Source organism: Atractosteus spatula (genome assembly GCF_055471065.1).
Source record: "Atractosteus spatula isolate fAtrSpa1 chromosome 10 unlocalized genomic scaffold, fAtrSpa1.hap1 SUPER_10_unloc_1, whole genome shotgun sequence".
NCBI classification, from domain to species: Eukaryota; Metazoa; Chordata; class Actinopteri; order Semionotiformes; family Lepisosteidae; genus Atractosteus; species Atractosteus spatula.
Genome location: NW_028296612.1, coordinates 5,662,566 through 5,688,921, shown reverse-complemented (window position 1 = coordinate 5,688,921; position 26,356 = coordinate 5,662,566). Strand labels below are relative to the sequence as shown.

The window sequence follows — 26,356 nt, the reverse complement described above, 5'->3', positions numbered from 1 at the left end:
ACTGACTGGACACTCCAGTACATGAACACTGCACTGAGAGAGAGAGAGGGGTTCATACACACACACTGACTGGACACTCCAGTACATGAACACTGCACTGAGAGAGAGAGGGGTTCATACAGACACACTGACTGGACACTCCAGTACATGAACACTGCACTGAGAGAGAGAGGGGTTCATACACACACACTGACTGGACACTCCAGTACATGAACACTGCACTGAGAGAGAGAGGGGTTCATACACACACACTGACTGGACACTCCAGTACATGAACACTGCACTGAGAGAGAGAGGGGTTCATACACACACCCTGACTGGACACTCCAGTACATGAACACTGCACTGAGAGAGAGAGGGGTTCATACACACACACTGACTGGACACTCCAGTACATGAACACTGCACTGAGAGAGAGAGAGGGGTTCATACACACACACTGACTGGACACTCCAGTACATGAACACTGCACTGAGAGAGAGAGGGGTTCATACACACACACTGACTGGACACTCCAGTACATGAACACTGCACTGAGAGAGAGAGGGGTTCATACAGACACACTGACTGGACACTCCAGTACATGAACACTGCACTGAGAGAGAGAGAGGGGTTCATACACACACTGACTGGACACTCCAGTACATGAACACTGCACTGAGAGAGAGGGGGGTTCATACAGACACACTGACTGGACACTCCAGTACATGAACACTGCACTGAGAGAGAGGGGTTAATACAGACAGGACTCAGCTGGAAAGAACAACAGAGAGCCCCTCAGTCATAAACACACACAGCAGGACAGGAGACACAGTGAGAGAGAGGAGAGCACAGGGAGCCCCTCAGTCATAAACACACACAGCAGGACGGGAGACACAGTGAGAGAGAGGAGATCACAGGGAGTCCCTCAGTCATAAACACACACAGCAGGACAGGAGACACAGTGAGAGAGAGGAGATCACAGGGAGCCCCTCAGTCATAAACACACACAGCAGGACGGGAGACACAGTGAGAGAGAGGAGATCACAGGGAGTCCCTCAGTCATAAACACACACAGCAGGACAGGAGACACAGTGAGAGAGAGGAGATCACAGGGAGCCCCTCAGTCATAAACACACACAGCAGGACGGGAGACACAGTGAGGGAGAGGAGCTGTATGAATGAATTCAGATGCCAGAAGGAGAACACATCGACAGCTCGGTGTAAACTCACCTCTCTGCGTCCTGCCTGAGCGCTCTCTGTCACTCTCTCTCTGCAGTGACACGAGCTTGTGAGCTGACTTCCTGTGACTCTGCCCCCTCTCTCAGAGAGCGTGAATGAACTTCCTCCTCCTCCTCCTCCTCCTCCTCCTCCTCCTGGCGGTTCTGCGGAGTCCGGTCTGCCCAGTTTCATCTCCGGACCCCTCGGGCTGAGCCGGCGCTCCAATCCCACCAGCTTCGCTGACTGTCAGAGCTCATCGGAGAGATAGATCTCGTTTCTCTTAATGTAGGGTGTCCAGTGTCTTGAGCTCAGGGCTGTCCAGTCCTGGTCCTGGAGGGGTCAGACAGTGTGTCCAGTCCTGGTCCTGGAGGGGTCAGTGTGTGTGTCCTCCTGGTCCTGGAGGGGTCAGTCAGTCAGTGTGTCCAGTCCTGGTCCTGGAGGGGTCAGTGTGTGTGTCCAGCCCTGGTCCTGGAGGGGTCAGTCAGTGTGTGTCCAGTCCTGGTCCTGGAGGGGTCAGTGTGTGTCTCCAGTCCTGGTCCTGGAGGGGTCAGTCAGTGTGTGTCCAGTCCTGGTCCTGGAGGGGTCAGTGTGTGTCTCCAGTCCTGGTCCTGGAGGGGTCAGTCAGTGTGTGTCCAGTCCTGGTCCTGGAGGGGTCAGTGTGTGTCTCCAGTCCTGGTCCTGGAGGGGTCAGTCAGTGTGTGTCCAGCCCTGGTCCTGGAGGGGTCAGTGTGTGTGTCCTCCTGGTCCTGGAGGGGTCAGTCAGTGTGTGTCCAGTCCTGGTCCTGGAGGGGTCAGTGTGTGTCTCCAGTCCTGGTCCTGGAGGGGTCAGTGGAGCACAGCGGGCACGGCCCCTCACTGGCCAGGCTCTGGGCCAGCCCCGCCTCCTCCAGTGATGTCACCTTGTCAAGGTCCCGTTTAATCAGCCTGATTCTGTCACCCCCTGCTGGAGAGGAGAAGCAGCTTATTTCCAGATGCAGGAGTCGACTGCGGCAGCCTGCACTGACAACGCTGCACGAAGAGCCGAGACACCGCGGGGACGAGGGGGAGAGCGCCCCCTGCCGGCCCACCAGGAGTCCTGCAGCACGCTGGTTTGCTGGTTCTGCTTGGAGGCGCGAGACCCCGGGGCTGGGCCGGAGGCAGCCAATACCCCCCCGCAGTCCCTCGCCCTGGCGACAGCACTGCCTAGCAACCGTCGCCAGGCAGGCAGGCAGGAAGCGCGAGGGGGCGGGAGGAGCAGCCGGTTCTGCAGGATTCCCGGGACGCCCCAGCGGCGCAGTCGGAGTCCGGGGCGCTGGGGCGATGGCGGCTCTCGCACTGCTGCTGCTCTCCTGCGGGGTCGCGGGCTCACGGGCCGGTAAGTCACGGGCCGGGCGCCCTCTGGGGGCCTGGGGGGGGGGAACTCTGTTGAGCGCCGGCGGAGGGCGGGGTACGATTCTGTCCGCGGCCGACATCCAGTCTCCTTTCCTGGTTCCTCCTGTGTTTCGAACCGGCCAGGCTGTGCGTGTCGGGGCGTCAACAGTGGGGCGCAGTTCGCTTGTTCCCCACCCCCACCCCCCTCTGTGTACAGAAGAGCCTCCTGTCCTGACTGGAGGAGCTCACCCAGCTGTGTCTGGAGAGAAGCCAGGGTATCGGCTTCAACCACAGGGCTGGGCAGCTTGTTCCACACCCCCGCCCCCCTCTGTGTACAGTAGAGCCTCCTGTCCTGACTGGAGGAGCTCACCCAGCTGTGTCTGGAGAGAAGCCAGGGTATCGGCTTCAACCACAGGGCTGGGCAGCTTGTTCCCCACCCCCACCCCCCTCTGTGTACAGAAGAGCCTCCTGTCCTGACTGGAGGAGCTCACCCAGCTGTGTCTGGAGAGAAGCCAGGGTATCGGCTTCAACAACAGGGCTGGGCAGCTTGTTCCCCACCCCCACCCCCCTCTGTGTACAGCCACCGCTGGCAGCGTTTGTTTTTAGTTTTTCCAGTGGGTTTTCAGTTCCGATGACAGAGGAGGGGAGCAGGAAATACAGTCACCTGCTTCACAGGAACGTCTCAGGAATGTGTTTACTCCGATCGGCACACATTTCTGACACACTTCCTGGTTCTCCATGGGGTTTAAAACTCATATCTAAAATTTGAAATGGATATTTGTTTTTCTTCCAGTTTGTGGCTCAATGTGCAGTTACTGAAATGTCCTGGAGTGTCCAGTCAGTGTGTGTGTATGAACCCCTCTCTCTCTCAGTGCAGTGTTCATGTACTGGAGTGTCCAGTCAGTGTGTGTGTATGAACCCCTCTCTCTCTCAGTGCAGTGTTCATGTACTGGAGTGTCCAGTCAGTGTGTGTGTATGAACCCCTCTCTCTCTCAGTGCAGTGTTCATGTACTGGAGTGTCCAGTCAGTGTGTCTGTATGAACCCCTCTCTCTCTCTCAGTGCAGTGTTCATGTACTGGAGTGTCCAGTCAGTGTGTGTGTATTAACCCCCCTCTCTCTCTGTTCCAGAGAGACACTCCCTGCACTATATATACACTGCCCTCTCCAAGCCTGTAGATGGCATCCCTGAGTTCACAGCTATGGGGGTGCTGAACGACAGGCAGATCGATTACTATGACAACTGGATCAAGCAGAAGATTCCCAAGCAGAGCTGGATGAAGACAAACATGGCTCAGGAATACTGGGAGAAGGGAACCCAGTCCAGGAAGAGCAAGGAGCAGTGGTTCAAAGTCAACGTTGGGATTCTGATGGACCGGATGAGACAGAACAACTCTGGTGAGCTGGACATCATGTGTCTGCTGTCCTGAAGTCTGAGTAGCTCCTCCTGTGTCTGTATGAACCCCTCTCTCTCCCAGTGCAGTGTTCATGTACTGGAGTGTCCAGTCAGTGTGTGTGTATGAACCCCTCTCTCTCTCAGTGCAGTGTTCATGTACTGGAGTGTCCAGTCAGTGTGTGTGTATGAACCCCTCTCTCTCTCAGTGCAGTGTTCATGTACTGGAGTGTCCAGTCAGCGTGTCTGTATGAACCCCTCTCTCTCTCAGTGCAGTGTTCATGTACTGGAGTGTCCAGTCAGTGTGTGTGTATGAACCCCTCTCTCTCTCAGTGCAGTGTTCATGTACTGGAGTGTCCAGTCAGTGTGTCTGTATGAACCCCTCTCTCTCTCAGTGCAGTGTTCATGTACTGGAGTGTCCAGTCAGTGTGTCTGTATGAACCCCTCTCTCTCTCAGTGCAGTGTTCATGTACTGGAGTGTCCAGTCAGGGAGTGTGTATGAACCCCTCTCTCTCTCAGTGCAGTGTTCATGTACTGGAGTGTCCAGTCAGTGTGTGTGTATGAACCCCTCTCTCTCTCAGTGCAGTGTTCATGTACTGGAGTGTCCAGTCAGTGTGTCTGTATGAACCCCTCTCTCTCTCAGTGCAGTGTTCATGTACTGGAGTGTCCAGTCAGTGTGTCTGTATGAACCCCTCTCTCTCTCAGTGCAGTGTTCATGTACTGGAGTGTCCAGTCAGGGAGTGTGTATGAACCCCTCTCTCTCTCAGTGCAGTGTTCATGTACTGGAGTGTCCAGTCAGTGTGTGTGTATGAACCCCTCTCTCTCTCAGTGCAGTGTTCATGTACTGGAGTGTCCAGTCAGTGTGTCTGTATGAACCCCTCTCTCTCTCAGTGCAGTGTTCATGTACTGGAGTGTCCAGTCAGTGTGTCTGTATGAACCCCTCTCTCTCTCTCAGTGCAGTGTTCATGTACTGGAGTGTCCAGTCAGTGTGTCCGTATGAACCCCTCTCTCTCTCAGTGCAGTGTTCATGTACTGGAGTGTCCAGTCAGTGTGTGTGTATGAACCCCTCTCTCTCAGTGCAGTGTTCATGTACTGGAGTGTCCAGTCAGTGTGTCTGTATGAACCCCTCTCTCTCTCTCTCAGTGCAGTGTGTGTATGAACCTGTCTCTCTCTCTCTCTCAGGGCAGTGTGTGTATGAACCTGTCTCTCTCTCTCTCAGGGCAGTGTGTGTATGAACCTGTCTCTCTCTCTCTCAGGGCAGTGTGTGTATGAACCCCTCTCTCTCTCAGTGCAGTGTGTGTATGAATCTGTCTCTCTCTCTCAGTGCAGTGTGTGTATGAACCTGTCTCTCTCTCTCAGGGCAGTGTGTGTATGAACCTGTCTCTCTCTCTCAGGGCAGTGTGTGTATGAACCTGTCTCTCTCTCTCTCTCAGTGCAGTGTGTGTATGAATCTGTCTCTCTCTCTCAGGGCAGTGTGTGTATGAACCTGTCTCTCTCTCTCAGGGCAGTGTGTGTATGAACCTGTCTCTCTCTCTCTCTCAGGGCAGTGTGTGTATGAACCTGTCTCTCTCTCTCTCTCAGGGCAGTGTGTGTATGAACCTGTCTCTCTCTCAGATCTCCATATTCTCCAGTGGATGCATGGCTGTGAAATCGAGGTGCAGCCTGACTCTGAACCCCAGTTCCTGAGGGGCTACGACCAGTACAGCTACGATGGGCGGGACTTCCTGTCTTTCGATGAGTCCAAAATGCAGTGGGTGGCGCCGGTCCGGCCCGCTGAGCCCACGAAGCACAAGTGGGACAGCGAGCAGATTCTGAACCAGTACACCAAGGGCTACCTGGAGAGGGAGTGTGTGGACTGGCTGAAGAAGTTCCTGGCGTTCGGAGAGCAGAAGATCAAGAAGTCTGGTCAGTGTGCTGGACAGAGTGTGGTCCTTACTGGACAGTGTGGTCAGTGTGCTGGACAGAGTGTGGTCAGTGTGCCGGACAGTGCACCAGTGTGTGGTCAGTGTGCTGGAATGTGAGGTCAGTGCACCAGTGTGTGGTCAGTGTGCTGGAAAGTGTGTGGTCACTACTGGACAGAGTGGTCAGTGTGCTGGACAGAGTGTGGTCACTACTGGACAGAGTGGTCAGTGTGCTGGACAGAGTGTGGTCAGTGTGCTGGACAGTGCACCAGTGTGTGGTCAGTGTGCTGGAATGTGAGGTCAGTGCACCAGTGTGTGGTCAGTGTGCTGGAAAGTGTGGTCAGTGTGCTGGATAGAGTGTGGACAGTGCACCAGTGTGTGGACAGTGTGTGGTCAGTGTGCTGGACAGTGTGGTCAGTGCACCAGTGTGTGGTCAGTGTGCTGGACAGTGAGGTCAGTGGACCAGTGTGTGGTCAGGGTCAGGAGTGTGTGGACAGTGCTGGTCAGTGTGGACAGCGTGTGTCCAGTACACAGAGCCAGACAGATCAGAAAGTGTTTGGTCGGTAGTGAGTGCTGACTGTGGACAGTGTCCAGTCCGTCAGTGGCTGTGCCTGCAGTAACACTCTCCTCCCCCACCTGTCTCAGTTCCCCCTGATGTCCACGTGTTTGCCAAGAGGTCACTGACCCCCGGCCAGCTCACGCTGAGCTGCCTGGCCACGGGCTTCTACCCCCCCGACGTCCAGGTGGACCTCTTCAGGGAGGGGGTCATGCTGCTGGAGAAGGACGGGGTGCTGTCCAGTGGGGTCAGGCCCAACGGCGCTGAGGAAGACACCTACCAGCTGAGGAAGAGTCTGCAGATCCGGGAGACGGACAAGAGGAGCTACAGCTGCGAGGTCAAACACAGCAGCCTGAAAGAGCCTGTCGTCAGGCAGTGGGGTAAGGACCTGTCTGTCCCTCTGCCAGTCTGTCTCTCTGCCAGCAGGGTAAAGACCCTTTCTGACCCGTCTGTCTCTCTGCCAGTGAGGTAAAGACCCTTTCTGACCCGTCTGTCTCTCTGCCAGTAAGGTAAAGACCCTGTCCTGACCCGTCTGTCTCTCTGCCAGTGAGGTAAAGACCCTGTCCTGACCTGACCTGTCTGTCTCTCTGCCAGCGGGGTAAAGACCCTTTCTGACCCGTCTGTCTCTCTGCCAGCGGGGTGAAGACCCTGTCCTGACCTGTCTGTCTCTCTGCCAGCGGGGTGAAGACCCTGTCCTGACCCGTCTGTCTCTCTGCCTGCCTGTCTGTCTCTCAGGGGGCTCACCGTGGGGCTGTGACAGCGCTGGCGACAGTGCCTCCACAGCGGTCATCTTGGGGCTCGGCACGGCTCTGCTCATCCTGCTGGGCGGGGCGCTAGTGCTGCTCGTCTTGCACAGGAAGGGCAAGCTGGGTAAGACCGCCTGTCCTGCCCTGCCTGTTCCACACTCCCGCCACCTTGTGTGTCCAGTAGACCAGTCTGTTACAGTAGGAGCTCCAGTCCCAGTGCAGTAGACCAGTCTGTTACAATAGGAGCTCCAGTCCCAGTCTGTTACAGTAGGAGCTCCAGTCCCAGTGCAGTAGACCAGTCTGTTACAGTAGGAGCTCCAGTCCCAGTGCAGTAGACCAGTCTGTTACAGTAGGCGCTCCAGTCCCAGTAGTCCCAGTAGACCAGTCCTGCAGGGGAAGATGGAATGGAGATGCAGTCTAGTAACAGGAACCCAATTCTCTCTCTTCCTGACAGCTCTCTCGGCAAAGTACAATCTGGTCAACGTCAAAGACACCCAGACCAAAGGTCACGAGGTCAGCGGGCCTGCGGTCAGCGTCAGTGGGCCTGCGGTCAGCGTCAGTGGGCCAGTGGTCGGTGGGCCTGCGGTCAGCGGGCCTGCGGTCAGCGTCAGTGGGCCAGCGGTCAGTGGGCCTGTGGTTGGCGGGCCTGCGGTCAGCGTCAGTGGGCCAGCGGTCAGCATCAGTGGGCCAGCGGTCAGTGGGCCTGCGGTCAGCGTCAGTGGGCCAGTGGTCAGCGGGCCTGCGGTCAGCGGGCCTGCGGTCAGCGGGCCTGTGGTCAGCGGGCCTGCGGTCAGTGGCCCTGTGGTCAGTGCCAGCACAGAGAGTGGGCTGCAGGCCCAGGCCAGCTCCGGTCTGGTCCCGGGTCAAGGTCATTCGCCGGTCAGCTCGGAGAGCAGCGCTCACCCTGCCTGTCCTGTCCCCGCGGGGAGCTCGACTCGGGGGGCGCAGTCTCCCTGTCCCCCAGGCACCCCGGGGAGCCCAGTGGAGCGCCAGCCCCTGCTGCCCTCCAGGGGTGAGCCCTGAGCCGGCCATCCAGCGGCAGACACTGGACGACACTGGACACAGGCGTGGACACCAGACACTGGACAACACTGGACACCAGGCGCCGACACGCCCGGGGGCCTTCGTGCCCGTCTGCTGCTCAGACTTGCAGCTCGCTGGACCCCTCCCACCCCCGGCAACCAGAACACACACACACACACTCAAACTGGGATAGTCTCTCTCTCACACTCACACGCAAGCATAGTCTCTCTCTCTCACACACTCACACTGGGATAGTCTCTCACACACTCACACGCAAGCATAGTCTCTCTCACACACTCACACGCAAGCATAGTCTCTCTCTCTCACACACTCACACTGGGATAGTCTCTCTCACACTCACACGCAAGCGTAGTCTCTCTCACACACTCACACGCAAGCGCAGTCTCTCTCACACACTCACACGCAAGCGCAGTCTCTCTCTCGCACACTCACACGCAAGCGCAGTCTCTCTCTCGCACACTCACACGCAAGCGCAGTCTCTCTCTCGCACACTCACACTGGGATAGTATCTCACAATCACACGCAAGCATAGTCTCTCTCTCGCACACTCACACTGGGATAGTCTCTCTCTCGCACACTTACACGCAAGCGCAGTCTCTCTCTCGCACACTCACACGCAAGCGCAGTCTCTCTCTCTCACACTCACACTGGGATAGTCTCCCACAATCACACGCAAGCGCAGTCTCTCTCTCGCACACTCACGCGCAAGCGCAGTCTCTCTCTCGCACACTCACACTGGGATAGTCTCTCTCTCACACACACTCGCACACAAGCGCAGTCTCTCTCTCTCACACTCGCGCGCAAGCGCAGTCTCTCTCTCTCACACACTCACACTGGGATAGTCTCTCTCTCACACACACTCACACACAAGCGCAGTCTCTCTCTCTCACACTGGGACAGTAAGACACATGGAAACAGACACACGGCGACAGACTCAGACACACGCCAAGGTCCAAACAGTCCTCCGGGAAGTCTGCCTCCGGTCGCAAGCGCAGCGTCTCGGGGAGACCCCAGACCTCTCCCTGGGTACCTCACCTCCTCGCTCCCCGCAGCAGGGAAAACGTTAACCAAATTCTTCTGGACTCCTGCAACCAGAACCTTCTGCGAAATACCCTTTCTTCATGAGGTCCAGCCTTTCCCACTTCAACACTAAGATACAGCTCGCCTGTACGTTTGAAGGTGCATTATCGCACATATTAATGGTGTAATGGTGATATTCTGTTTCTCTGGAGACCTGAATAAAACCGTGTTAACAAGGGGGCACCCTGGTGCGCAGTGGTTAATACAGACACTCCAGCACATTAACACAGAGGCGCTCGGGCAGCACTCCTCCCCCTGAACACAAGGCGGCAGCAGAGCTCTCCGCCAAGAAACCATGGAAACCACATCCCTCACAAGTGGGCGGAGCTGCCCGTCAGGAAGTCCGTACCTGGGCGATATCCCGGAGTCCTGGGCAGAGAGACGTCTTCTCCCGGAGAAAATAACTCCTCACCCGTCTGGAGCTCTTCTCTGGGCTCTCCCCTCGGAGCTCTGGACAGTAACGGGGATCCCCTCCTGCTCCACCAGTGTGTACCCCACCTGCATGAGGCTCCAGTCCTCTCACACACAGCAGCTCTCAGGGGGAGGAGAGCAGAGGGATGAGGCCAGTTCAGGGAGGGGGGTGATCAGGAGGCCATGATGGGTCAAGACCAGGGGGGGTATTTGGCCAGGACACTGGGGTGACACCCCTACTCTTCTCGAGAGACACCCTGGGATTGTTAATGAGCACAGAGAGTCAGGACCTCGGTTTGACGTCTCATCCGAAGGACGGCGCCTGTTTACAGTCCAGTGTCCCCGTCACTATACTGGGGCATCAGGACCCACACAGACCGCAGGGTGAGAGCGCCCCCTGCTGGCTCTGGAACACCCTCCCAGACCCAGGACCCCAGCCCCGCCCCGCCCCAGCGTCTGAGTCAGGCCCTGCGCAGAGCGACGGGCCAGAGCCTCCAGCTGCAGCCCCCCTCCCAGTGCTGCGCCGCGCTGCTGGTGACCCCTGACCCCCCGGGGCTGACTCCTGCCTCCCTGCTCCCGACACGCGGACACAGCAGAGACACAGAGACCGCCATCGCAGAGTTTCACAAGAAGATAGCTTTATTACGTCCTCACCTGAGCATCACGCCGAATTTCTCTCGACACAGACACACAGAGACAGGATATAAAAATACTGAATTGGAAAAAAACAAAACTAAAAAATGCATCTTTTAAAGGCAATTTCATCTGAAATCTTCGCTTGCCTGAAAAGGATGATGATATACTCTGATTATATACAGATTAAAGGCCAAGGCCAGTCGAGAAAGTGAAAGTGCGCACCTCTCGTGAACACAGACGGACGAGCGCATGCCGAGAGCGCCCCCTAGCGCCGGGCAGAGGAGAATCCCCTGTCAGTTCAGTTCAAGGGGCTCGACGAGGATGGCCGACGGGTACAATCAGTGTTGCCACAGCAGATAAAATAACAAAACGAACATGGAAAAAAACAAAATCTCTCTGTCTGCCCCAGCGCACGTCACAGAAGAGACCCCAAGACTGGCTCTATAATTACTTAACAAGCTGTTGAAGAGATCCGCAGATTGTCTCTATAATTAATTAACAAGCTGCTGAAGAGATCTGAAAATTGTCTCTATAATTAATTAACAAGCTTCTGAAGAAATCCGGAGACTGTCTCTATAATTAATTAACAAGTCGCAGAAGAGATCCGGAGACTGTCTCTATAATTAATTAACAAGTCGCAGAAGAGATCTGGAGATTGTCTCTATAATTAACAAGCTTCTGAAGAGATCTAGAGATTGTCTCTATAATTAATTAACAAGCTGCTGAAGAGATCCGCAGATTGTCTCTATAATTAATTAACAAGCTTCTGAAGAGATCTGGAGATTGTCTCTATAATTAATGAACAAGCTTCTGAAGAGATCCTAAGACTGTCTCTATAATTACTTAACAAGCTGTTGAAGAGATCTGGAAATTCTCTATAATTAATTAACAAGCTGCTGAAGAGATCCTAAGACTGTCTCTATAATTAATTAACAAGCTGCTGAAGAGATCCTAAGACTGTCTCTATAATTAATTAACAAGCTGCTGAAGAGATCCGGAGACTGTCTCTATAATTAATTAACAAGTCGCAGAAGAGATCCTAAGACTGTCTCTATAATTAATTAATAAGCTGCTGAAGACATCCGCAGATTGTCTCTATAATTAATTAACAAGCTGTTGAAGAGATCCGCAGATTGTCTCTATAATTAACAAGCTGCTGAAGAGATCTGGAGATTGTCTCTATAATTAATTAACAAGCTGCTGAAGAGATCCTAAGACTGTCTATAATTAATGAACAAGCTTCTGAAGAGATCTAGAGATTGTCTCTATAATTAATTAACAAGTCGCAGAAGAGATCCGGAGACTGTCTCTATAATTAATTAACAAGCTTCTGAAGAGATCCGGAGACTGTCTCTATAATTAATGAACAAGCTTCTGAAGAGATCCGGAGACTGTCTCTATAATTAATTAACAAGCTGTTGAAGAGATCCGGAGACTGTCTCTATAATTAACAAGCTTCTGAAGAGATCCGGAGACTGTCTCTATAATTAATTAACAAGCTGTTGAAGAGATCCGGAGACTGTCTCTATAATTAACAAGCTTCTGAAGAGATCCGGAGACTGTCTCTATAATTAATTAACAAGCTGCTGAAGAGATCCGGAGACTGTCTCTATAATTAATTAACAAGCTGCTGAAGAGATCCGGAGACTGTCTCTATAATTAATTAACAAGCTGCTGAAGAGATCCGGAGACTGTCTCTATAATTAATTAACAAGTCGCAGAAGAGATCCGCAGATTGGTCCTAATTAATTCACACGTCGCAGACTGGATCCCAGATCTGCTCGTGCTTCCCTTAACCCTTTGCGGCCGGGGCCGGTGTGTACTCAGGCTGGGCCGACAGGAGTGCAGAAGTGCTCATAACGATCTGTGGAGTCATCCGGGAGAGGAGAGTGGCTCAGGGTACAGTGTGGGGACAGTGTGGGGACAGGTACAGGGTTACACTGACTAGGCAGGTAGCATGAAGGGCACACCCTCTGGGATCAAGCCACCTGTCCTCCATTAGAGATCAAGGGCATTGATACACCTGGGAGAGAGAGAGAGAGAGACAGAGGGGTTAATACACACACACCCTGACTGGACACTCCAGTACATGAACACTGCACTGAGAGAGAGAGAGAGGGGTTCATACAGACACACTGACTGGACACTCCAGTACATGAACACTGCACTGAGAGAGAGAGAGAGGGGTTCATACACACACACTGACTGGACACTCCAGTACATGAACACTGCACTGAGAGAGAGAGAGAGGGGTCCATACACACACACTGACTGGACACTCCAGTACATGAACACTGCACTGAGAGAGAGAGAGGGGTCCATACACACACACTGACTGGACACTCCAGTACATGAACACTGCACTGAGAGAGAGAGGGGTTCATACACACACACTGACTGGACACTCCAGTACATGAACACTGCACTGAGAGAGAGAGAGGGGTTCACACAGACACACTGACTGGACACTCCAGTACATGAACACTGCACTGAGAGAGAGGGAGGGGTTCATACAGACACCCTGACTGGACACTCCAGTACATGAACACTGCACTGAGAGAGAGAGGGGTTCATACACACACACTGACTGGACACTCCAGTACATGAACACTGCACTGAGAGAGAGAGGGGTTCATACACACACACTGACTGGACACTCCAGTACATGAACACTGCACTGAGAGAGAGAGGGGTTCATACACACACACTGACTGGACACTCCAGTACATGAACACTGCACTGAGAGAGAGAGGGGTTCATACACACACACTGACTGGACACTCCAGTACATGAACACTGCACTGAGAGAGAGAGGGGTTCATACACACACACTGACTGGACACTCCAGTACATGAACACTGCACTGAGAGAGAGAGGGGTTCATACACACACACTGACTGGACACTCCAGTACATGAACACTGCACTGAGAGAGAGAGGGGTTCATACACACACACTGACTGGACACTCCAGTACATGAACACTGCACTGAGAGAGAGAGGGGTTCATACACACACACTGACTGGACACTCCAGTACATGAACACTGCACTGAGAGAGAGAGGGGTTCATACACACACACTGACTGGACACTCCAGTACATGAACACTGCACTGAGAGAGAGAGGGGTTCACACAGACACACTGACTGGACACTCCAGTACATGAACACTGCACTGAGAGAGAGAGGGGTTCATACAGACACACTGACTGGACACTCCAGTACATGAACACTGCACTGAGAGAGAGAGGGGTTCATACACACACACTGACTGGACACTCCAGTACATGAACACTGCACTGAGAGAGAGAGGGGTTCATACACACACCCTGACTGGACACTCCAGTACATGAACACTGCACTGAGAGAGAGAGGGGTTCATACACACACACTGACTGGACACTCCAGTACACTGAGAGAGAGAGAGGGGTTAAAACCCCCAAAAAAGGTCAGCTTACCGTTGCCGTTGGAGATGGTCTTGCTGTCCTTGGTGTGGTTCTCTTTACCTGTGTAGATGGGGGTTTGTCCTGCGAGAGAGAGTTAAACTTATGCTTCCTGTGTGCAGAGAACCCGCGACTGTCCCCCTTGGTCTTCACGGCCTGCGGGTCTGTACCCCGTCGTCCAGGTGAGGAGACACCCCCCCCCCTGCAGTTCCCCTCCGCACCCCGGTCAGGCCAGCAGAATGACCGGCACTGACCACCATCGCCAGGGCCTCCGGTGGGGGTGTCCTCGCTCCCTCCCTCTCTCCTTCACACACGCACGACACCCTACTCTCCCCCTACACCGCGGTCTGACCCGCGGAAAACTCACCGTTAGCTTGCAGATCGTCGTCAGAGCCTGTTGAGAGAGAAACACCTCAGTCAGCATCATCACCACCACCACCACCCAGCGCAGCGCAGAGCCGTAGAGCACAGACAGGCTCGCTGAGACTCCACTGCAGGGGCACAGAGCACAGACAGGCTCGCTGAGACTCCACTGCAGGGGCGCAGAGCACAGACAGGCTCGCTGAGACTCCACTGCAGGGGCGCAGAGCACAGACAGGCTCGCTGAGACTCCACTGCAGGGGCGCAGAGCACAGACAGGCTCGCTGAGACTCCACTGCAGGGGCGCAGAGCACAGACAGGCTCGCTGAGACTCCACTGCAGGAGCGCAGAGCACAGACAGGCTCGCTGAGACTCCACTGCAGGAGCGCAGAGCACAGACAGGCTCGCTGAGACTCCACTGCAGGAGCGCAGAGCCGTAAAGCACAGACAGGCTCGCTGAGACTCCACTGCAGCAGCGCAGAGCCGTAGAGCACAGACAGGCTTGCTGAGACTCCACTGCAGGAGCGCAGAGCCGTAGAGCACAGACAGGCTCGCTGAGACTCCACTGCAGGAGCGCAGAGCCGTAGAGCACAGACAGGCTTGCTGAGACTCCACTGCAGGGGCCCAGAGCCGCAGAGCACAGACAGGCTCGCTGAGACTCCACTGCAGGGGCCCAGAGCCGCAGAGCAGAGACAGGCTCGCTGAGACTCCACTGCAGGAGCGCAGAGCCGCAGAGCACAGACAGGCTCGCTGAGACTCCACTGCAGGAGCGCAGAGCCGTAGAGCACAGACAGGCTCGCTGAGACTCCACTGCAGCAGCGCAGAGCCATAGAGCACAGACAGGCTCGCTGAGACTCCACTGCAGCAGCGCAGAGCCGTAGAGCACAGACAGGCTCGCTGAGACTCCACTGCAGCAGCGCAGAGCCGTAGAGCACAGACAGGCTCGCTGAGACTCCACTGCAGGAGCGCAGAGCCGTAGAGCACAGACAGGCTCGCTGAGACTCCACTGCAGGAGCGCAGAGCCGCAGAGCACAGACAGGCTCCCTGAGACTGCACTGCAGGAGCGCAGAGCCGCAGAGCACAGACAGGCTCGCTGAGACTCCACTGCAGGAGCGCAGAGCCGCAGAGCACAGACAGGCTCGCTGAGACTCCACTGCAGGAGCGCAGAGCCGCAGAGCACAGACAGGCTCGCTGAGACTCCACTGCAGGAGCGCAGAGCACAGACAGGCTCGCTGAGACTCCACTGCAGGGGCGCAGAGCCGCAGAGCACAGACAGGCTTGCTGAGACTCCACTGCAGGGGCCCAGAGCCGTAGAGCACAGACAGGCTTGCTGAGACTCCACTGCAGGGGCCCAGAGCCGTAGAGCACAGACAGGCTCGCTGAGACTCCACTGCAGGAGCGCAGAGCCGCAGAGCAGAGACAGGCTCGCTGAGACTCCACTGCAGGAGCGCAGAGCCGTAGAGCACAGACAGGCTCGCTGAGACTCCACTGCAGGGGCGCAGAGCCGCAGAGCACAGACAGGCTCGCTGAGACTCCACTGCAGGAGCGCAGAGCCGCAGAGCAGAGACAGGCTCGCTGAGACTCCACTGCAGGGGCGCAGAGCACAGACAGGCTCGCTGAGACTCCACTGCAGGGGCGCAGAGCACAGACAGGCTCGCTGAGACTCCACTGCAGGGGCGCAGAGCACAGACAGGCTCGCTGAGACTCCACTGCAGGGGCGCAGAGCCGCAGAGCACAGACAGGCTCGCTGAGACTCCACTGCAGGGGCGCAGAGCCGCAGAGCACAGACAGGCTCGCTGAGACTCCACTGCAGGGGCGCAGAGCACAGACAGGCTCGCTGAGACTCCACTGCAGGGGCGCAGAGCCGCAGAGCACAGACAGGCTCGCTGAGACTCCACTGCAGGAGCGCAGAGCACAGACAGGCTCGCTGAGACTCCACTGCAGGAGCGCAGAGCACAGACAGGCTCGCTGAGACTCCACTGCAGGGGCGCAGAGCACAGACAGGCTCGCTGAGACTCCACTGCAGGAGCGCAGAGCCGCAGAGCAGAGACAGGCTCGCTGAGACTCCACTGCAGGGGCGCAGAGCACAGACAGGCTCGCTGAGACTCCACTGCAGGGGCGCAGAGCACAGACAGGCTCGCTGAGACTCCACTGCAGGGGCGCAGAGCCGCAGAGCACAGACAGGCTCGCTGAGACTCCACTGCAGGGGCGCAGAGCCGCAGAGCACAGACAGGCTCGCTGAGACTCCACTGCAGGGGCGCAGAGCCGCAGAGCACAGACAGGCTCGCTGAGACTCCACTGCAGGGGCGCAGAGCACAGACAGGCTCGCTGAGACTCCACTGCAGGGGCGCAGAGCCGCAGAGCACAGACAGGCTCGCTGAGACTCCACTGCAGGAGCGCAGAGCACAGACAGGCTCGCTGAGACTCCACTGCAGGGGCGCAGAGCACAGACAGGCTCGCTGAGACTCCACTGCAGGGGCGCAGAGCACAGACAGGCTCGCTGAGACTCCACTGCAGGAGCGCAGAGCACAGACAGGCTCGCTGAGACTCCACTGCAGGAGCGCAGAGCACAGACAGGCTCGCTGAGACTCCACTGCAGGAGCGCAGAGCCGTAAAGCACAGACAGGCTCGCTGAGACTCCACTGCAGCAGCGCAGAGCCGTAGAGCACAGACAGGCTCGCTGAGACTCCACTGCAGGAGCGCAGAGCCGTAGAGCACAGACAGGCTCGCTGAGACTCCACTGCAGGGGCCCAGAGCCGCAGAGCACAGACAGGCTCGCTGAGACTCCACTGCAGGAGCGCAGAGCCGCAGAGCAGAGACAGGCTCGCTGAGACTCCACTGCAGGAGCGCAGAGCCGCAGAGCACAGACAGGCTCGCTGAGACTCCACTGCAGGAGCGCAGAGCCGTAGAGCACAGACAGGCTCGCTGAGACTCCACTGCAGCAGCGCAGAGCCGTAGAGCACAGACAGGCTCGCTGAGACTCCACTGCAGCAGCGCAGAGCCGTAGAGCACAGACAGGCTCGCTGAGACTCCACTGCAGGAGCGCAGAGCCGTAGAGCACAGACAGGCTCGCTGAGACTCCACTGCAGGAGCGCAGAGCCGTAGAGCACAGACAGGCTCGCTGAGACTCCACTGCAGGAGCGCAGAGCACAGACAGGCTCGCTGAGACTCCACTGCAGGAGCGCAGAGCCGCAGAGCAGAGACAGGCTCGCTGAGACTCCACTGCAGGAGCACAGAGCCGCAGAGCACAGACAGGCTCGCTGAGACTCCACTGCAGGAGCGCAGAGCACAGACAGGCTCGCTGAGACTCCACTGCAGGGGCGCAGAGCCGCAGAGCACAGGCAGGCTTGCTGAGACTCCACTGCAGGGGCCCAGAGCCGTAGAGCACAGACAGGCTTGCTGAGACTCCACTGCAGGAGCGCAGAGCCGCAGAGCACAGACAGGCTCGCTGAGACTCCACTGCAGGAGCGCAGAGCCGCAGAGCAGAGACAGGCTCGCTGAGACTCCACTGCAGGAGCGCAGAGCCGTAGAGCACAGACAGGCTCGCTGAGACTCCACTGCAGAGGCGCAGAGCCGCAGAGCACAGACAGGCTCGCTGAGACTCCACTGCAGGGGCGCAGAGCACAGACAGGCTCGCTGAGACTCCACTGCAGGGGCCCAGAGCCGTAGAGCACAGACAGGCTCGCTGAGACTCCACTGCAGGAGCGCAGAGCACAGACAGGCTCACTGAGACTCCACTGCAGGGGCGCAGAGCCGTAGAGCACAGACAGGCTCGCTGAGACTCCACTGCAGGGGCCCAGAGCCGTAGAGCACAGACAGGCTCGCTGAGACTCCACTGCAGGAGCGCAGAGCCGCAGAGCACAGACAGGCTCGCTGAGACTCCACTGCAGGAGCGCAGAGCCGCAGAGCACAGACAGGCTCACTGAGACTCCACTGCAGGGGCGCAGAGCCGTAGAGCACAGACAGGCTCGCTGAGACTCCACTGCAGGGGCGCAGAGCCGCAGAGCAGAGACAGGCTCGCTGAGACTCCACTGCAGGAGCGCAGAGCCGCAGAGCACAGACAGGCTCGCTGAGACTCCACTGCAGGAGCGCAGAGCCGTAGAGCACAGACAGGCTCGCTGAGACTCCACTGCAGGAGCGCAGAGCCGCAAACACACACGAATGTCACACATTAAACACCGGCAACGGGTCACAGCACGACGATCAGGAGGACGTGACGCCTGTGAAGGGGTCGGAGCTCCAGGAAGGCCCCGTTCCAGCGCTCGACGCCCCCGCCCACCGGCAGGACCTGCGGCCCCGCGTCTCGCCGAGATCACTAGTGACCCAGCGGAGCTGCGGACTCTCTCACCTTTCTTCCTCCTGTGGGCGAGGAAGGCCAGGCCCGCCCCGCCCGCGACCAGCGCCACCACCAGCAGGACCACCGACACAGCGATGGGGAGGTTACTGGGGGGGGAGGCGGGGGGGACCCACACCGTGCCATCTGGAGACGCAGGGAGACAGACAGGGAGACGGGGCTCAGTGGTGCGGAGCAGGGGTGAGAGACCGGAGTGTCGCGACGTGGTTCGGCACAAGAGCACACACCAGAGCCCCTCTCGCTCGCACGCGTGCACGCACACCAGAGCCCCTGTCGCACGCACACCAGAGCCCCTCTCGCTCGCACGCACACCAGAGCCCCTCTCGCTCGCACGCACACACACCAGAGCCCCTCTCGCTCGCACGCGTGCACGCACACCAGAGCCCCTGTCGCACGCACGCACACCAGAGCCCCTCTCGCTCGCACGCACGCACACCAGAGCCCCTCTCGCTCGCACGCACGCGCGCACGCACACCAGAGCCCCTCTCGCTCGCACGCGCGCGCGCACGCACACCAGAGCCCCTCTCGCTCGCACGCGCGCACGCACACCAGAGCCCCTGTCGCACGCACGCACGCACACCAGAGCCCGTCGCACGCACGCACGCACGCACACCAGAGCCCCTCTCGCTCGCACGCACACCAGAGCCCCTCTCGCTCGCACGCACGCACACCAGAGCCCCTGTCGCTCGCACGCACGCACACACCAGAGCCCCTGTCGCACGCACGCACGCACACACACACACCAGAGCCCCTGTCGCACGCACGCACGCACACCAGAGCCCCTCTCGCTCGCACGCGCGCACGCACACCAGAGCCCCTCTCGCTCGCACGCACACCAGAGCCCCTGTCGCACGCACGCGCGCACGCACACCAGAGCCCCTCTCGCTCGCACGCACGCACACCAGAGCCCCTGTCGCTCGCACGCACGCACACACCAGAGCCCCTGTCGCTCGCACGCACGCACGCACACACACCAGAGCCCCTGTCGCACGCACGCACGCACACACACCAGAGCCCCTGTCGCACGCACGCACGCACGCACACCAGAGCCCCTGTCGCACGCACGCACGCACGCACACCAGAGCCCCTGTCGCACGCACGCACGCACGCACACCAGAGCCCCTGTCGCACGCACGCACGCACACCAGAGCCCCTGTCGCACGCACGCACGCACGCACACCAGAGCCCCTGTCGCACGCACGCACGCACGCACACCAGAGCCCCTGTCGCACGCACGCACACCAGAGTCCCTCTCCTTACCCCACTGCCTGACGACAGGCTCTTTCAGGCTGCTGTGTTTGACCTTGCAGCTGTAGCTCCTCTTGTCCGTCTCGCGGATCTGCAAACTCTTCCTCAGCTGGTAGGTGTCTTCCTCAGCGCCGTTGGGCCTGACCCCACTGGACAGCACCCCGTCCTTCTCCAGCAGCATGACCCCCTCCCTGAAGAGGTCCACCTGGACGTCGGGGGGGTAGAAGCCCGTGGCCAGGCAGCTCAGCGTGAGCTGGCCGGGGGTCAGTGACCTCTTGGCAAACACGTGGACATCAGGGGGAACTGAGACAGGTGGGGGAGGAGAGTGTTACTGCAGGCACAGCCACTGACGGACTGGACACTGTCCACAGTCAGCACTCACTACCGACCAAACACTTTCTGATCTGTCTGGCTCTGTGTACTGGACACACGCTGTCCACACTGACCAGTGCTGTCCACACACTCCTGACCCTGACCACACACTGGTCCACTGACTTCACATTCCAGCACACTGACCACACACTGGTGCACTGTCCAGCACACTGACCACACTCTGTCCAGTAGTGACCACACACTGTCCAGCACACTGACCACACTCTGTCCAGCACACTGACCACACTGTCCAGTAAGGACCACACACTGACCACACTGTCCAGCACACTGACCACACTGTCCAGTAGTGACCACACTCTGTCCAGCACACTGACCACACTGTCCAGTAAGGACCACACTCTGTCCAGCACACTGACCAGACTTCTTGATCTTCTGCTCTCCGAACGCCAGGAACTTCTTCAGCCAGTCCACACACTCCCTCTCCAGGTAGCCCTTGGTGTACTGGTTCAGAATCTGCTCGCTGTCCCACTTGTGCTTCGTGGGCTCAGCGGGCCGGACCGGCGCCACCCACTGCATTTTGGACTCATCGAAAGACAGGAAGTCCCGCCCATCGTAGCTGTACTGGTCGTAGCCCCTCAGGAACTGGGGTTCAGAGTCAGGCTGCACCTCGATTTCACAGCCATGCATCCACTGGAGAATATGGAGATCTGAGAGAGAGACAGGTTCATACACACACTGCCCTGAGAGAGAGAGACAGGTTCATACACACACTGCACTGAGAGAGAGAGGGGTTCATACACACACTGCACTGAGAGAGAGAGAGACAGGTTCATACACACACTGCACTGAGAGAGAGAGAGAGAGACAGGTTCATACACACACTGCCCTGAGAGAGAGAGGGGTTCATACACACACTGCCCTGAGAGAGAGAGAGAGAGAGACAGGTTCATACACACACTGCCCTGAGAGAGAGAGAGAGACAGGTTCATACACACACTGCACTGAGAGAGAGAGAGGGGTTCATACACACACACTGACTGGACACTCCAGTACATGAACACTGCACTGAGAGAGAGAGGGGTTCATACAGACACACTGACTGGACACTCCAGTACATGAACACTGCACTGGGAGAGAGAGGGGTTCATACAGACACAGGAGGAGCTACTCAGACTTCAGGACAGCAGACACATGATGTCCAGCTCACCAGAGTTGTTCTGTCTCATCCGGTCCATCAGAATCCCAACGTTGACTTTGAACCACTGCTCCTTGCTCTTCCTGGACTGGGTTCCCTTCTCCCAGTATTCCTGAGCCATGTTTGTCTTCATCCAGCTCTGCTTGGGAATCTTCTGCATGATCCGGTTGTCATAGTAATCGATCTGCCTGTCGTTCAGCACCCCCATAGCTGTGAACTCAGGGATGCCATCTACAGGCTTGGAGAGGGCAGTGTATATATAGTGCAGGGAGTGTCTCTCTGGAACAGAGAAAGAGGGGGGTTAATACACACACACTGACTGGACACTCCAGTACACACAGTCAGTGTGTTCCCTCCAGACTGAAGAGACTCAGTTCCCTCAGCCTGTCAGTGTGGGACACTCCCTCCAGACTGAAGAGACTCAGTTCCCCCAGCCTGTCAGTGTGGGACACTCCCTTCAGACTGAAGAGACTCAGTTCCCTCAGCCTGTCAGTGTGGGACACTCCCTTCAGACTGAAGAGACTCAGTTCCTTCAGCCTGTCAGTGTGGGACACTCCCTTCAGACTGAAGAGACTCAGTTCCCTCAGCCTGTCAGTGTGGGACACTCCATCCAGACTGAAGAGACTCAGTTCCCCCAGCCTGTCAGTGTGGGACACTCCCTTCAGACTGAAGAGACTCAGTTCCTTCAGCCTGTCAGTGTGGGACACTCCCTTCAGACTGAAGAGACTCAGTTCCTTCAGCCTGTCAGTGTGGGACACTCCCTTCAGACTGAAGAGACTCAGTTCCTTCAGCCTGTCAGTGTGGGACACTCCCTTCAGACTGAAGAGACTCAGTTCCCTCAGCCTGTCAGTGTGGGACACTCCCTTCAGACTGAAGAGACTCAGTTCCTTCAGCCTGTCAGTGTGGGACACTCCCTTCAGACTGAAGGGACTCAGTTCCCTCAGCCTGTCAGTGTCGGACACTCCCTCCAGACTGAAGAGACTCAGTTCCCCCAGCCTGTCAGTGTGGGACACTCCCTTCAGACTGAAGAGACTCAGTTCCTCCAGCCTGTCAGTGTGGGACACTCCCTTCAGACTGAAGAGACTCAGTTCCTCCAGCCTGTCAGTGTGGGACACTCCCTCCAGACTGAAGAGACTCAGTTCCCTCAGCCTGTCAGTGTGGGACACTCCCTTCAGACTGAAGAGACTCAGTTCCTCCAGCCTGTCAGTGTGGGACACTCCCTTCAGACTGAAGAGACTCAGTTCCCTCAGCCTGTCAGTGTGGGACACTCCCTTCAGACTGAAGAGACTCAGTTCCTCCAGCCTGTCAGTGTGGGACACTCCCTCCAGACTGAAGAGACTCAGTTCCCCCAGCCTGTCAGTGTGGGACACTCCCTTCAGACTGAAGAGACTCAGTTCCCTCAGCCTGTCAGTGTGGGACACTCCCTCCAGACTGAAGAGACTCAGTTCCTCCAGCCTGTAGTGTGGGACACTCCCTCCAGACTGAAGAGACTCAGTTCCCCCAGCCTGTCAGTGTGGGACACTCCCTTCAGACTGAAGAGACTCAGTTCCCCCAGCCTGTCAGTGTGGGACACTCCATCCAGACTGAAGAGACTCAGTTCCCTCAGCCTGTCAGTGTGGGACACTCCCTTCAGACTGAAGAGACTGCCGAGTCCAGGGCAGGGGTGACGTCACGAACAGCAGTAAAAACACGACGCCACGCGGAGCGGCAGGCAGGCGGGCGGGCCGGACGTCCCGACCCGAGCCGAGCCGAGCTGGCCTTCGAGGAGGACAACACGGTGCCCCCGTGGCGCGTTATTCGGGCCTGCCTCACACGGCGAGCAGCCCCACACTCCTCGACTTGCCGTCTTTATCCCCCTTCCTCCTCCTCCTGTTTTTCTCGTCTCGCAGTTTAGTTTCGCTTTCAGGGCGACAGACACCGACACCAGCCGGACACTCACCGCCCGCCGCCAGCGCAGCGCCGCCCCCGGCCCCCTCCCTCCCCCGTGTCCCGGCGCTCAGGATCCACCGTCCGGGCCCGACGGGACGCCCGCTTTCCCGACTCTTGTCCATGTTTTCCCAGCGACGCCAGCCGCCCTCCCACACACACACACAGACACACACACACCGGCCGAGCGACTCCGACTCTCTTCCGGGGGGGCTCGGCGCGCTCTGACGTCAGCGGTCGCCAGCCCGACCCGAGCGGCGCACGTTTGAGAAGATATTTTTTTTTTAAAACAAGTTCCGCCAAAAACCACAACACCACCACCGCCGCCACAGAATACAACACTAGCAAGGGCGCGTATAACATGCGTGTATATATATATTAAAAAAAACACCGTCAGGGGCTACACATTACACTATGAATACGCATTACGGGGGGGAAAAAAATATTAAACTAAGTAAAACAAAGATTTAGTAAGTTATTACGATTCGAAACAGCCTGCCGACAGGTTTCCGAGTCTCTTTTCACTCGTCCCCAGACCGTTTCACGCCGGGTGCATACTGACGTGCGTGAGCGAGCGAGCGAGCAGCGCTGCGGGGGGTTTTTAGGGTTCGGATGATCCAGAGGACAGAGGACAGAGGAGGAGAGGGGGGGTCCCCAGACCGCAAGCGAACAGACAGACACACACACACAGAACAACACGCTGGCCGAGGCGATTACAGAGCTGAAGGGCTGCGCCTGGCTAAGTCAGGACTGCCGGCCCTTCATCTAATAATTACAATAATAATAATAATAAACTTTATTTTATATAGCGCCTTTAAAGAAGGCTTCTCAAAGCGCTTTACAGGATGACAACAACAATAAACAAGAAGACTACAACAATAAACAAGAAGAATACACAAGATAGGACACAATTACAATATACAATTACAACAATCCAACAATACCAACAGAGGAGACTGTGGAAGGCGGTATTAAGAAGAGCAGAGGGGTGAGGAACAGAACCAGTTCAGTAAAGGCTCTTCTGAAGAAGAGGGTTCTGAGTCTGGATCTAAAGGAGTTTAGAGCAGGTGACTCTCCTTGGGCAATAACAACTGCCTCCACGTCTATAGCGCCTTTCTGGACACTCCACTCAAAGCGCCGTACAGGTCATGGGGATCCCCTCCACCCCCACCAGTGTGCAGCCCCACCACCCAGCAGCCTCCTCTGCCGGTCTAGGGACAGCCTGTTGGCACTCGTGTACTTGTATACTGTGGTCCTGTCAGCCTCTATACATCCGGATCTGTGCGCGTTTCGCACGCACTTGACTGCTCTACAGCGACTAGGAGCGTGTTTTGCGCACACACCTACCTCTGCATAGTTTAATTTCGCATTGCTGTACTTATGTGATTTTTAATCGTTCGGCTATTCCGACGCCTCTTTTTGCCAGTCTGGGGGCCGGGCTGCCGTCACGCCTCAGTTTCGATAGATCGATAGAGAACTTGAACTTGAACTTGACTGTCACATGTGACCGGTACATGTACTGTGGTACAACGGAGTTCTTACCGACAGATTGTTAAAACAAGTGTAAAAACACAACGGAGTCTCACCCATCTATCTCCATCTGTACGATAATATTCTTAACACTTCATGAAAAGAAATTAAACCCGGTAAAAAGGCGACTTCGGTCCCTAGACGCGCCTCGACATCCATTTTGACCTGTTCAAACACACGACTCTTCCCAGACCCACTGTGTTAATGTCCGTAATGACGTGCGGGTATAATAACAGGAAAATATACAGAACAGAACGGCTGTTTCTTTGAAGGGAAGGTCAATATTAGACTCTTCACACAACGGAAGGAGCGGTTTCAGTTGAAATTGAACCCGGAACAGCAGCCCCACCGAGACTTTGAAACGACGCACTTCACTAAAAATGAGAATTTAGTAAGTTCATCATGTCGACTTTAGCACCCGGAGTGGAGGAACGCGTTTCACATATTTATTTGACCGAAGAGAACAAAAAAAAACAAAGAGAAAGGATTAAAAAAAGGGGTATTTTTGTCCGAACAAAACTAGTTTCACTTTCGCTTTTCTCGACAAAGGACGAAGCGGTTTCCGAGAAGGGCGACGGGCAGAAAGTCTTCCGACGGACACGGGGAACTACAGACGACACACCGGGTCTTCCTTACCGCCGCTGGCCGGCCAGCACAGGGCCAGCGCCAGGAGCAGGGCCGCTCCGCGGATCATCTGGGCCAGAAGCGCAGCAGCGACGGGTCCTGGAGTCTGGGGCTGTCTCTCTCTCTCCCCTCTGGAGTCTGGAGCTGTCTCTCTCTCTCCTGCGTGTCTGGAGCTGTCTGTCCCTCCCTCTCTCTCTCTTCCGTGTCTGTAGCTGTCTCTCTCTCTCCTGCGTGTCTGGAGCTGTCTGTCCCTCCCTCTCTCTCTCTTCCGTTTGTCTGTAGCTGTCTCTCTCTCTCCCCTCTGGAGTCTGGATCTGTCTCTCTCTCTCCTGCGTGTCTGGAGCTGTCTGTCCCTCCCTCTCTCTCTCTCTCTTCCGTGTCTGTAGCTGTCCCTCTCTCTCTCTCTCTCTTCCGTTTGTTTGTAGCTGTCCCTCTCTCTCTGTCTCTCTCTCTTCCGTTTGTCTGTAGCTGTCTCTCTCTCTCCTGCGTGTTTGTAGCTGTCTCTCTTTCTCTCCTGCGTGTCTGGAGCTGTCTGTCCCTCCCTCTCTCTCTCTCTCTTCCGTTTGTCTGTAGCTGTCTCTCTCTCTCCTGCGTGTCTGGAGCTGTCTCTCTCTCACTTCCGTGAGTCTCTGCGGAGTCAGTAGACTCCACCCCAGAGCCGCGCACAGACAGGCGCACGGAGCAGGCAGTCAGCGCTGCCCAGCCCAGCCCAGCCCAGCCCAGACACCCGTTCGCCCGTCTGTGCTCAGTGCTGGTGATTCAGCCCCAGCCCAGTGAAAGCCAGGCCAGTGAGGGGCGTACTGCCCACACACAAAACCATTAACTGGACTGGGGAACTGCTGAGGCAGCCTTGTGTCGGACCAGCAGGGAAGCAGAGAAGCACAGTCCGGGGTGCGCGTGTGACGTGTGTGTGAGTTACACGGGGGTCAGCGAGGGTCAGGTCACCCCTGGGCAGGGTCGTGGGAACAGCCCTCCCAGTCCTCAGGGTGTCCAAGCAGGGCGAGAGTGACCACAGCCTGGACAGAGGGGTC

At 56.9% G+C, this 26,356-nt stretch overlaps 2 protein-coding genes across 2 annotated transcripts; one reads left to right on the top strand and one right to left on the bottom strand.

Moving 5' to 3' along the window:
* Positions 1 to 2,407: 2,407 nt before the first annotated feature.
* Positions 2,408 to 9,447, top strand: LOC148813618 (class I histocompatibility antigen, F10 alpha chain-like). Its single transcript, XM_088908011.1, has 6 exons — positions 2,408 to 2,554; positions 3,679 to 3,945; positions 5,555 to 5,845; positions 6,487 to 6,777; positions 7,133 to 7,267; positions 7,598 to 9,447. Exons 1-6 carry the CDS (start codon positions 2,500 to 2,502, stop codon positions 8,164 to 8,166), a joined length of 1,608 nt encoding a protein of 535 aa, XP_088764137.1. The 5' UTR covers positions 2,408 to 2,499; the 3' UTR covers positions 8,167 to 9,447.
* An 852-nt stretch (positions 9,448 to 10,299) lies between these two features.
* On the bottom strand, positions 10,300 to 25,975 carry LOC148813617 (class I histocompatibility antigen, F10 alpha chain-like). Its single transcript, XM_088908013.1, has 8 exons — positions 25,338 to 25,975; positions 21,258 to 21,524; positions 20,467 to 20,757; positions 19,730 to 20,020; positions 18,464 to 18,595; positions 14,123 to 14,149; positions 13,771 to 13,839; positions 10,300 to 12,337 (listed from the first exon to the last, which is right to left on the bottom strand). Exons 1-8 carry the CDS (start codon positions 25,393 to 25,395, stop codon positions 12,294 to 12,296), a joined length of 1,179 nt encoding a protein of 392 aa, XP_088764139.1. The 5' UTR covers positions 25,396 to 25,975; the 3' UTR covers positions 10,300 to 12,293.
* Between the last annotated feature and the right edge of the window lie 381 nt (positions 25,976 to 26,356).